At 49.3% G+C, this 11,713-nt stretch overlaps 1 protein-coding gene across 2 annotated transcripts in view; it reads left to right on the top strand.

The window, feature by feature from the left end:
* The first annotated feature begins 499 nt into the window (after positions 1-499).
* The window catches only part of HOXC4 (homeobox C4), a 37,182-nt gene continuing 25,968 nt past the window's right edge, over positions 500-11,713 (top strand). Inside the window, exons 1-4 of one of the 2 annotated variants that reach the window (XM_068921606.1) lie at positions 500-968; positions 1,468-1,564; positions 5,327-5,380; positions 7,803-9,320. In XM_068921606.1, coding sequence (XP_068777707.1) covers positions 524-968; positions 1,468-1,564; positions 5,327-5,380; positions 7,803-7,806 — 600 coding nt within the window. In that variant the 5' untranslated portion in view covers positions 500-523 and the 3' untranslated portion in view covers positions 7,807-9,320. Of the gene's footprint in view, positions 969-1,467; positions 1,805-5,326; positions 5,381-7,802; positions 9,321-11,713 lie in introns of those variants that run through there. The other variant, XM_068921605.1, reaches the window with a different exon arrangement.

Genomic DNA, 11,713 nt, shown 5'->3' with positions numbered 1-11,713 from the left:
TCACACTCACACCGGGGGGGGGGGGTGTGAGTGTGTTTGTGTGTATAGGTGTGTGTGTCCCTCCATGTCCCCAGCTCAGCCCCTCGCTGTAGGGGCGGTGGGGGGGGGGACACACGGGGGATGCCCGGCGCTGCTCGCCCCGCGCCCCCCCCCCCACTCACACTCACATCGGGGGGGGGGGATGGAGGTGGGGTGTCCCTCATTGTTCCCAGCTGAGCCCAAACCCGGGGTGAGGGGGGCGGGTGGTGGGGGGGGGACACCCCGAGGGGGATGCCCCGAGCCCGCGGCGGGGCCGCGGCGCCCCGACTCGCGGCCGCACTCACACTCACACTCACGGCCGCACAATTTGGGTACATTTTTGCAAAACCTTTTGGTTCCTTATCCGGGGACTGGGCTGGCGGGTGTGATTGGCCGGGGGAGTCACATGGTGAAACTAACTTTACGGGGTCGCCAGCTAGTAGGAGGGCTTTATGGAGCAGAAAAACGACAAAGCGAGAAAAATTATTTTCCACTCCAGAAATTAATGATCATGAGCTCTTATTTGATGGACTCTAACTACATCGATCCGAAATTTCCTCCATGCGAGGAATATTCGCAAAATAATTACATCCCAGACCACAGTCCGGAATATTATAGCCGGACAAGGGAGTCCAGCTATCAGCATCACCATCAAGAGCTGTACCCAGTGCCACGACCCTCCTTCCCCGACCGCCAGTACAGCTGTGCTAGTATCCAAGCTCCCGGCAACCCGGCCGCGCACCAAAGGGGACACGGGCAAACTCCAGGAGGCCAACACCTCTCAGAGAAAGCACAGCAGCTCTGCGAGCAGGCTGCTCTTTCCACCTCTTCCTCCACTCCTTCCCCAGCCCCTCCAGCCTGCGGCCAGCCAAACCCCGAGCATCCTAACAGCACAGCTTCCAAACAACCCATAGTGTATCCCTGGATGAAAAAAATCCACGTCAGTACTGGTATGCAACTTTTATTTTCCTCTCCGTCGCGCTGCTCGCTGATTTTTTTTTTTTCCTTCACCCCATGCTCTCTCTCTCTCTCTTTTTTTTTTTTATTTCCTTCCCTTCCATGAGAGTCTTTGGGTTAGCACAATTGAACTGGATTTACGACTCCGAATGGGTAATTACACCCACCATAAATTTTATAGCCGAGCTACTGTGGGCAGCCTTAGCCATGTGGCTCGTTCTGTTATGTATGTGTGAAACTCCGAAAGCTTTGTAAGGGGTGCATAAATAATTCAGTCTTTTGAGCCAGGGAAACCCCTTCCTATTAGAATAGAAACTCTTGAGCTGCCCAAAGTTCTTTATTACCTATTTAGCCTAATACTTTTCCCTCTCAGCTGCTCCAGTTGCCTCTCTCTCGTGTCTCTCGCTCCCTCTCTCTTCTATTCATGCTAATTTTGCTGTTTTGTTTTGTTTTTTCCCCCCCTCCTTTTATTTTTTTTTTTCCTTCTCCCAGTGAATCCCAATTACAATGGAGGCGAACCCAAGCGCTCCCGGACAGCTTACACGAGGCAGCAGGTTTTGGAATTGGAAAAGGAGTTTCATTATAACAGGTACCTGACCCGGCGACGGCGCATCGAGATAGCCCACTCGCTGTGTCTCTCGGAGAGGCAGATCAAAATCTGGTTTCAGAACAGGCGCATGAAATGGAAAAAAGACCACAGGCTGCCCAACACCAAAGTGCGGTCGGCGGCGGCCAGCGCGGCCGCCCCCGCCGCCCCGGCGAGCACGGCCGCGGGCGAGGAGCTGCCCTCCGCCGCCGCGCAGGACCCGCGCACAGAGGATATCACCAGGTTATAAACACCCGCACACCCGCACACAAATGACTCTGGATTATTTATAGAATCTAATATATATATATATATATATTTTGGTTCTTTTGTCTTTTTTTTTTTGGGGGGGGGGAGGTGTCTTCCCTTCTCTCGTAGTTTTATTATTATTATTATTATTATTATTATTGTTATTATTATTATTTCCTGTGCGTATAAAAAACAATGGGTCTCCGTAAGACCGCAGGCTTTAGATGCATGTCAGATAGCATGAGGCCAGGTGTCTGTACCTGCAGGTTTTTTTACGCCATTTCAGGGTTTTATTTATTTTTTAAAAGGGGGGGGGAGGAGGGCGGGAGGGCAGGGTGGGGGGGGGAGGAAGAGGTGAATGTTCTGTTCGACGAATTTAATGAAGAAATGCTGATAATATTGGCACCAGAGACAAAAAGCGAATGTAGGTATTTTTTTCCCCCTCTGCATTACAAATGCACAATGGTCGAAGGAGCTATGAAGTTCTTTTGTAGAAATGTGGAAAAAGCTTAAAAAATCACGATTTTAAGAAAAAGAACAAAACCAAATACGAGACAGCGTACAAGGGTGGACGAGTCTTTGCTGGAAAATTGAAAAGAGAAAAGGTAGAGAGAGAGAGAAAGAAAGAGCGGCATATTAAAAAAAAAAAGCAGAAGGTTTTAAAAAAAGTCAGTAGCTAGTTTTTTTTGTCGTGGTTATTTGTGTTTTTGGACTGATTTTACATGATCATTGTAAACTTGCAATAAAGAGTTTTAGTGTGTATGTGAAAGTCCCAGTGTTCAATAAACCAGTCAGTGTGAATTAGTTTTACTTTCATGTCTGGTGACTTATTTTATCCTCACATTTTCCCCCCTTCCCAAACTCGCCCAAAATAATAGTAATAATAATAATAATAATAAAATCCTGGGACGATATATAATGAATCCCATGTGCACGAGTTACTGCTCTAAGTTAAGTTTAAACAAACATAAAGATAACTCTGTACTCCAGATTTTATGACATCACGAGGCGGCCAGTGACTTTAAATCTCAGACCCTCCCAACCCTGTATTGGGGGCGAAAAAAAAAAAAAAATCTGGTTTTCAGACAAGAGCAGCGCTGCAGATTGGGATTAGCTTCCATTCATGCCTCTTTATTTTGTTCTTTCCATCCAATATGAAATTGCCTGTTTTAACCTCGTCTCCCTTCTTTGAACTTTCCTGGTGTTTATTATTATTTGTATTTCGCTGTCGTGGCGTGGTCAGGTCGGTTCGTTTACCCATGAAAGCCAAGAGGGCGTAGGTAATTTTTTAGAGGCAATGAAAAGGCTGTTAAATAATAATAATAATAACAATAATGGTAATAATGGTAGTAATGGTGCTAATAACAGTAATTCATCGCTCTTGGCCTTTGGAGGAAGTATGCAAATTGGCAGCAGTGGGGGGATTTTAGAAATAAGCTGTTTCCTCCCCCCGGTGCAGGGGGTTGTGGTTTTCCCTGGCAGCGCAGGGAAGGGGAGCAGCCCCGGGTGCCTGGAGGGGGGGGGGCTGAGGTTGGGCACCCCCTTTTTTTAGGCCCTGGCTTTTGGGGAACTTTGCTGCAGGTCCCTGCTGCAAATCCCTGGCGCAGGCAGAGAGGCAGAGCTAGGCCTGCTTGAAGGCATCCCTTCCCCAAGCCCTTGTGTGCTTGCTAGGTGAGAGCAGAGTCCTCTGGAAATTAAAATAAATAAATAAAAAAAAAGAGAGAGAGGGAGAATTAGAGTGAGGGGCTTTTCAGTCATCTTTATTTTTATTTCCCCCCCCCCCTCTCTCAAAAATCGATTTAAGCTGCCATTAAACAAATCATGGTCTCCAAACCCTTTGTGATAGCTGGGGACACAGATCTGTAAAGGGAGAAGCAGAGGGTTATAATTTATCCTGGGGAGTCTGTATGTAAAGCTCATCAGTTCCCTCCCCCCCCCCCCCCATCCTGCTTAGTGATATTAATATAAGGACGAGGCTGGAAAGATAAAACATATCGCCGGGACCTATGGCCATCAGTCCTCTTTAAACATATCCTCCACAGAGCAGAGCAATGTGGTAGGAGCCAGTTGTGATTTTTTTTTTTTTTTGCCTTTTCTAGTCACCTCCCAGCTCGCACATCTCAGGCACGGGAAGCCAAATAAAGCACAGCCCTATAAAAATGAAAATAAAATAAAAAGCCATTCAACAAACAACCCCCAAGGCTCGGCCCATCCCATGGCGTTGGGGCTTTTTAAAATATCCTCCCATATAGACAGGAAATAAAAGGAGAGCAGAAACCCAGTCTGGCCTGGAAAGGGGGAGAGGGAGGTTTAAACCAGCAGAAAGCAGGAAACCTGCTGGAAAACAAACAAACAAACAACCCCCCCCCCAAAACCCAGCCCAGAGCCTGGCAGCTGGGTGCTTCCCCAGAGCAGCTCCAAAAAGTTGAGCTGGTGCCTCCGAGCCACGCAACCTCCTGAGTATCCAAAATATCCTCCGGATTGGTGTGTTGGGGGGGGGGGGGGCAGGCTGGGCATTTGCACTCCTGCAGGCTGGAGGAGGAGGATGGGGAGGAAGTAACAGCGCCTGAAGTTTGATTCCCCCCCCCCACCTTCTTTTGGGGGGATGTGGAAGAGTTTTTTTTTTTGGGGGGGGGAGGAGTTGGAAGTGTGAGTTTTGTTTTGAATGTGTGCTGGGGGTCGCTGCGCCCTCCCCAAGCTGGGTGCCCCCCCCCTACACACCTCTGGCGGTGGGGGTGGTGGCAGGGGATGGCACCCGTGTTGGTCCCTTGGGTGTCCCGGGCGACATCAATCACGGCGGCAACTGCACCGTGCGGAGCCGGGCGGCGGGGGGGGAGCCGGGGCCGGCTCAACTTTTTGACTTCTTCCCACCTCTGCGCTGCTTTAGGACGGTTCCCGAGCCCCCCCCTTAGCCTGTAGACTTGGCCATGACACAACTCCGGGTACGGCGGGCGGATTATGAATGCGCTGTACAGCTGAGGCAGCAGGGGGAATAAGCCGCGGGGGGGGGGTTATATATAAAAAAGCATGTTCCTAGCTCCAAACAGCCTGAACCATGGTCTCTATATCTCTGTGTGTGTGTGTGGTTGGTTTTTTCTTTTCTTTTTTTTTTTTTTTTCCTCTTGACGCCTCCATGTAGAGAGGCTGAAAGCAACTTTATTGAAGTTGGGGTAAACGGCAAAAACGGGTTCATGGAAAGGCCAACTTTTCTATCCCAGCAGCTCTATTCGAGGCGAGCAAGCTGACCTCTGAGCCCTCCTGACCCGCCTCGGTCTCCCAACGTGTACCTTCTGTGTCTGCCGACATAGATTTAGAGGCACCATCGCTGTTTAGCCTCTTTGTAGGTTTTGCCATAGTAATGGATTGGGGTTGGGGTTGGGGGGGGGGAAGGAAAGGAGAGATGGGGGCAGATGCAATGCGTGTTATAGCATTGTGCTCTCCACCAAAATAACCCCGGGAGAAAAGGGGAGAGAAGGGTGAAGTGGCGGCCAAACTTCTCTCCCTCTTTTCCTCCAGAGCTTCTTGGCCTCCCGGCTGGCCCAGCATCGCCCCAAGAGCGCTCCCATCCACGTAAGTAACCGGCACTGCAAAGAAAAAAAAAAAAAAGAGAAAAAGAAAAAAAAATAAGAAAAAAGAAAACTCGCCCGAAGCAAAAAGACCCCTCCCTCTTTAAAAAAAAAAAAAAGTTTACAGGCCAGGGATTAAAATCAGGATGCAAATACAAGGAGACAGAAAATTAGGATGCAGGAGCGAGAAGAGCAGTAACCCGGAATGGGGTGGGTGGGGGGGAGAGATTTGACTGTGGGCAATGATGCAAAATAATGCAAGTTTTCTCTAGCAAAAAGTAGGAAGGCAGGTAGGGTGGATGGGCATGTGGGTGGGTAGGTAGGTGGGTATCTACATAGGTAGCTACATACATAGGTAGGTAGATAAATAGGTAGGTAGATAAATAGGTAGGTAGGTGGATGGATGGATGGACGGATGGATAGATAGAGGAGTGTTTTAATGAGCAAATAGTCCCCCCCGAGGACTGAGGGCTTGCTCGTCCCTGGGCTATATGCTCCAGCTCTAGCCCTGGCACATATAGATTTGGCTTCGGGGCTGAGCTTCCTCCCCACCCCCTCTGGCTGGGTGCTGCATTGTTCGCTGCTCGGATAATTCGCTCGACTTTGATTATTGGGCTATAAAACTCACAGCAACAACATGTTTCTGGAGGCTCAAATTAACAGCTGAGGTCAGTTTTTTTTTTTCTTTTATGTTCTTCGAGTCCGATTTGTTTGGAAGTTGCCTGATAAGTTTTACCGGTTCCCTTCGCAGCTAGTTTTTTTTTTTTTTTAAACCAGCTTCTCTAAGGACTCGGTCGTTTTACGAAGGGTTTAACCAGCAATAAAAAAGCCTGAGGAAGTCTTTGTACACAGGGCCTGCGAGGGATGGTAACCCCTCTTAAATTTAGAGCAGGAGACTGAGAAAATTAGCTTCCTGTATTGCCTGTTAAAAAAAAAAAAAAAAAAAAAGCTCCAGAGATGCTTTGGGGAGATAACTCCAGCCAGACAAGGGCCCTCAACAGTTTAAACTAAGTGGCTTCAGTTTTACGATAACTTTTTTTTTCCCTCCAGTGTAGATACATTATTCTCACCCTTTTTTGCCCCAGGGCTCTCCTGCATAAGTGGCGTGGTTTAGCTCGCAGTTAAAATAGCATTAAAGGGCTTTGCAGCAATTTCGTCCAGCCGCTCGGAGTTGGAAAAAATTCATCCGCCGCGTTAATTGTAATTAAAAGACAAACACGCACTCGGGGTTAAATGAGTGAGTTACTGGTTCGCCACAGACCTGACAGCACCGCCAACGTGTAACTTTTATTTATTGTGGTCTCGTATATCATTATCCAGAGATATAGTTTTATGCACTTCCTAATCTGTCGCTGTGATTAATTTTGATGGGCAAGGTACCAAACTAAACATTTTGGGTTTTTAGGGAAAGACTCGTATTTCCTTTCGAAACAGCCAGCAGCTGGTATGTTGTTGCTGTTAGCAATTTTCAAGTATCACCTCTTCCTAGTTGTTCGTGTGTTTGTTTCAGTGCAGCCGGATTCTTTTCTTTTTCAGAGGAAAAAAAAAGTGTTTTTTTTTTTCCTGAGCGTTTTTTTTCCTTCTGGAAAATAGATGCACACGGGACAAGCTCCAGGCTTCTGGAGTGAGAAAAATAAATAATAGGTAAATAAATAAATCATCCCTTTCTGTGTAGGGAATTAAATACTGCTTTGTAAATGATTAACTTTTCCTCCCATGTCGTAATTAACATTTTCCTTGCTCTCTAATCCAACATATGTATCGTATAATTTCTCGAGCCATGTAATGGATATGCTGGGATGCAGCGAAGGGGAGAGGTGGGACTGCTCCCTGCTTCAACAGGAATATTTAGCTTTATACCCCCAAAGGAAAGTTTTTTTCCCCCCTTAAACCTTTGGTCCAGATGCTTTAGCAGATATTGAAACTGTTGGACTGAAAATAGTCCAGTAGCTTCACCCCTCCCCCGTCCCTCGGATCTCTTGAGGTTTTTATATTTTTTGCCTTCTTCTCGAGCAGTTTGCCATTGCGCTGCCCAATGACACCGTTTAATATTTTGCCCTTCCTCCGAGGAAGAGGAAGCAGCTCCACCAGCTCGGGAGCAACCAAGGAAAATCATTTTACTCGGGCACAAAATGCTGTTTCTGCTGCCCCAGCCCTGCCGGGGCTAGGAGGAGGGTTTTGGCCAAGGGATTCCTCCAAACTTCTGCTGGTTTTGTCTCTTCCTCCGTCAAACTTGGGGGCTGATTCCCTTTTTTTGACAACTGTCACTCAGGAAAAAAACTCAGTTTCTCGGGGGGCTCCTCCTGCCCCGGACTATTCTGGGCGCTGCCTCCCTGCAAGGGGCAGACGGAGGGCAAAATGCAGCAGAAGGAGGTAAATTAACCTTTTGCTTGGCAACGACCGTCAATTCTTTTTTTTTTTTTTAGGTGAGAATCAGAGCAGAATACCCCGAAAGGCAACGAGCAGAGTTTCAAATAAAAAAGCAGCCCATAACAAATACCCCCTGCGACCATAAAACACCAATTTTAGCACCGAAAAGGTGCATACTCGAAAGTGGGAAACAAGAGCTAATTTATTGCAGGGCATCCCCACCAGATCCTTCTGCGATCCTTTTCCTTAGGAAGGATGTTGTTGCAACCCACCTTCACCCCCAAGCCAGCTGCAGCCCTTCTCTGTCCTCTCCTTAGGAGCTGCTCTGCATTTATTTCCAATTAATTCCCTGATTATGCAATCAGAAACTTAAACAAGCTGAAAGCGGTTTGCGATTCGGGAATTCAAGTCGTTTTTTCTTTTTTTTTTAATGAACAAACTGGCAGACGAAATTTTCGTGCTCCCAACTGTCCCCTCCCTGGAAAGAAAACTACAGGGCGAGTCGGAAATGCTTGGATGTGTCAACTGGCGGGTTTAGATGTGCGCACCTTTCCAAATATACACATATTCCTCTCCAAGTGGGTACTTTTAACTTAAGTACATGTATGCGAGTGCACATTTAGCTATGCCCAGCCATGCGCCCGCACACACGGGTTTATTTATAGGGACCACTGAGCGAATACGGGAAAATCCGAAGAGATGCATTTGTAATTATAATTTGCAATTATCCCCCGTGTTTATAGGGACGATTGCAGCCACGCACTGTCACAGATGCATAGAGCTCCCCACCGGCATGCCCGGGGAGAAATAAAAGCAGGGGCGTCCACGTGTGTCCGTGTGCATCGCTCAGGTACACACAAACACACGCGTGCGTCCAGGCGGGATTAAAAACAGCAACAACACTTTTTTTTTTTTAATGTCTCAAAGCTGATTCACCTTCGCCTAACCCCTCCAGATATATGTACTCCCCCCAGATATATATAACCCCCGATCTGTACCCATCCCGGACCTCTCCCTGTTTTATTTTCCGTGCATTCATTTTTGGAGGAGAGTGAGTGAAGGCGAGGGGGTGGTGGTGGGTCCTTCTGCAAAGGGGGATGCGAGATTAGAAAAAAAAAAGCCTGGACTCTCTGCAACCCTCCCACCCCCAAACCCCATTCCAGGTTTCTCCAAGTGCCTCTAAATATTTAAAGAAGAGCCCACAAAGTGTTTACGTCCAGGTTGGCTCTGCATTAGCTGGGTCATGACCCCGGCTTTGGACAGCAGGACAAAAGGGGCTTTTGGAGGGCCGGACTCGGAGTCTGGGCTTAGGGCGGCCAAAAAGCTCCCGGCAGGTTCATTTGCTGGTTTGGCACCAGCCCCCGAGTCTGGGGGGGGGGAAGTTTGTCCGGCTGAGTCCTGGGCAAGGGAGCAGGAGGGAGATCCTCAGCCGGAGGAGGGGTGGGGGGGGGTGTCGAAGCGTGATTTAATCCCAGAGTTGTTGTTGTTGTTGCTTTAATTATAGCTGAACTGTATCTAAATATGTGCAATATTAGAAGGATGGGTTTAATCTGCCGTGGAATAAACAGACTCTTAAAATACAGCTTCTGTGCACGTTGCAGCTTGATCCGCAGAGATTTAACGAAGAAATGCATGGATTTCTTCCCCCTCCAACGCTAATTTCGGAGGATGGACCCAGGTCTTCCTTCGCAGGGTATTTCAGGAAATGAATTTAGGGAGGGAAGTAAATAGACGGGAATTTCTTCGTGAGTCGCAGCCAAGCCCCGGGGTCTCCGGGGCGCGGGAGAGGGAGCAGCTCATCCTTCACATTTAACGTTTCTGGCCCCAAAATGGGCTCGGGCTTGCAGGAGTGCTCGCCCAGGCTGCTGCAGACGAGCCGGGATGTTACCGGTGTCTGGGGGAATTTTAATTGCAGCCGGGGAATGGGTTTATTACCCCTCTCTGAAAGGGGCTTTGACTCTCTGGCCTCTTTCTTCTCCTTTTTTTCCCTCCTCTTTTAACTTCAGTTTCCACCCCGCCGTCTTGAAACTTATCTTCCTAAGGGACAGATGCTACATTTCAGCTGGAAAAAAAAAAAAAAGCTGTATTTAACCCCGGCTGGACTGGAAAAACGCTGCGACTGGCCTTTATCTGGGCTGTATCTAGCAAGTTTGCTCCTGATAACAATATTTATATGTTCACTTTAAAGCCTCGCCCCGGCTGTGTGTGCAGAGAGAGATACCTTCGAGGCTGACACGTGCTTAAATATTTTACGGGTTGGGGTTAAAAGACACTTCAGCACTTCAGCGAGCATCTTTAATTATTAGAAATATTTATTAGCAGGATGCGGGGCATTTATCACTAATGGCTACCAGCATTTGCGGAGACGTAATTGCCCAGAGATGTAATTATGCGTACATTTGGATATATATGTGTCTATGTAAATATGCTTTTATGTATATATGTATGTACGCATATACACACATATATACGCGTAGAGCAAACTTTTTCTTGCGTCTTCGACTGAACACCCAACCATCCCCGTACGGCTGCTGTGAAGGAGAAAGTAAATGGTAATTCCTAACGTGTTCCTCCGCCCCCAGCAAAATTTGTTAGTTTATTGCAGAATTTTCTGCTTGCATTTCTTTTTCGCTAAAAAAAAAAAAAAAACTAAAATAGAATAAAACAAACAACTCCTCCCTACCCGAAAAGAAAAACAAACGGAGGAGGTTTCCAAGAGAAAGAAATGCAGGGAGGAAATAAGGAGAAAGGCAGGGCTCTAGGAAGGTCTCTCACCTCGCCTCTGCAGATTTGGGGGTGATACATTGCAGTTTGATTTGGGGGCAGAAACGGGGCAGGGCAGAGCCCTGGAAATCCTCTGCCATTTTTCGGGATTTTGGTTTTTTTCCCCCGAGGAGAGCCGCGCCCGCGCTGCAGCGCACGTCGGGGCCGTTCACGCCAGCAGGACCCGAGGTTTGGGGGTGGCTGGTGGTTAATCTAAACACCTCTGCTATCTGGAAAGCATCTTCCCGAGCGGGAAGAAACATTTTTTCTCCTAATATGGCTAGATAAGAGTGGAAAGGTCCCCGGAAAGGTCACGATCGGAGAAAAATCCCATCCGCGGCATGTGGCTGGGCACACGCGTGGCGGGGGGGGGGGGGGACAAGGTATGGGTGCCACCTCGGGAGGTGGCCAGATGTGGATGCCACCATGCTGGGGTGCATAGGTGTGGGGTGCCCGAGTGGGAGGGTGTCCAGATGTGGGATGTCAACATGCTGCAGTGTCCAGATGTGGGGTATCATTACGGGGAGGTGGCCGGGGGTAAGGTGCCACCTGGGGAGATGTCCAGATGTGGGGTGCTACCATGCTGGGTTGGCCAGGTGCAGCGCGCTGGGGTGGGAAGATGTCCAGCGGTGGGGTGCCAACTGGGGCGGTGTCCAGCGGTGGGGTGCCACCACGGCGGGGCGTGCACATGTAGGACGTCCCCGATGTGGTTGTGGCAGCCGCCGCGGTGGGGTGCGCAGATGTGGGGCACTACCTTGGGTGCTGCCCAGATGTGGGGTGCCACCTTGGGGGGGGGTGGCCAGGCGGTCCTGCTGCGGGGTGCTCCATTGCCACCGCAGGCTGTGGGATGGTGGTGGTGGGGGGGATGCAGCGGTGGGGGCCACGCGTGCACGCCGTCCTGCTGCGCTTGTGCGTGCACAGCCGCGGCCGGGTGTGCGTGCGGGTGTGCGCGCTGCCGGTCTTTCCCTCTTGCAAAGCGGGGATTCCTCGCAAAGCCGTCGCCCGGGCGTCTGGCAGGGGCAAGCCGTAAATCCAACCGCTTTATAAGCGTGGCAGCAGATGTTGCAAGGCGCGCGGCCCTCCCCCTGCGGCCCGGCTCGCTCCGTACCACCGACCTCGGCCTGCGGTGTATTCACCTTTCCGTCTTCCCCCCGCTAAATTTTCCCCATGTTCATCCCGCCTAACGGCCCCCTTTCACTCGCCG

This window comes from Struthio camelus, chromosome 28, assembly GCF_040807025.1.
Source record: "Struthio camelus isolate bStrCam1 chromosome 28, bStrCam1.hap1, whole genome shotgun sequence".
NCBI lineage: Eukaryota > Metazoa > Chordata > Aves > Struthioniformes > Struthionidae > Struthio > Struthio camelus.
The sequence above is the reverse complement of the archived record's forward strand: the minus strand, read 5'-3'. Positions and strand labels throughout refer to the sequence as shown.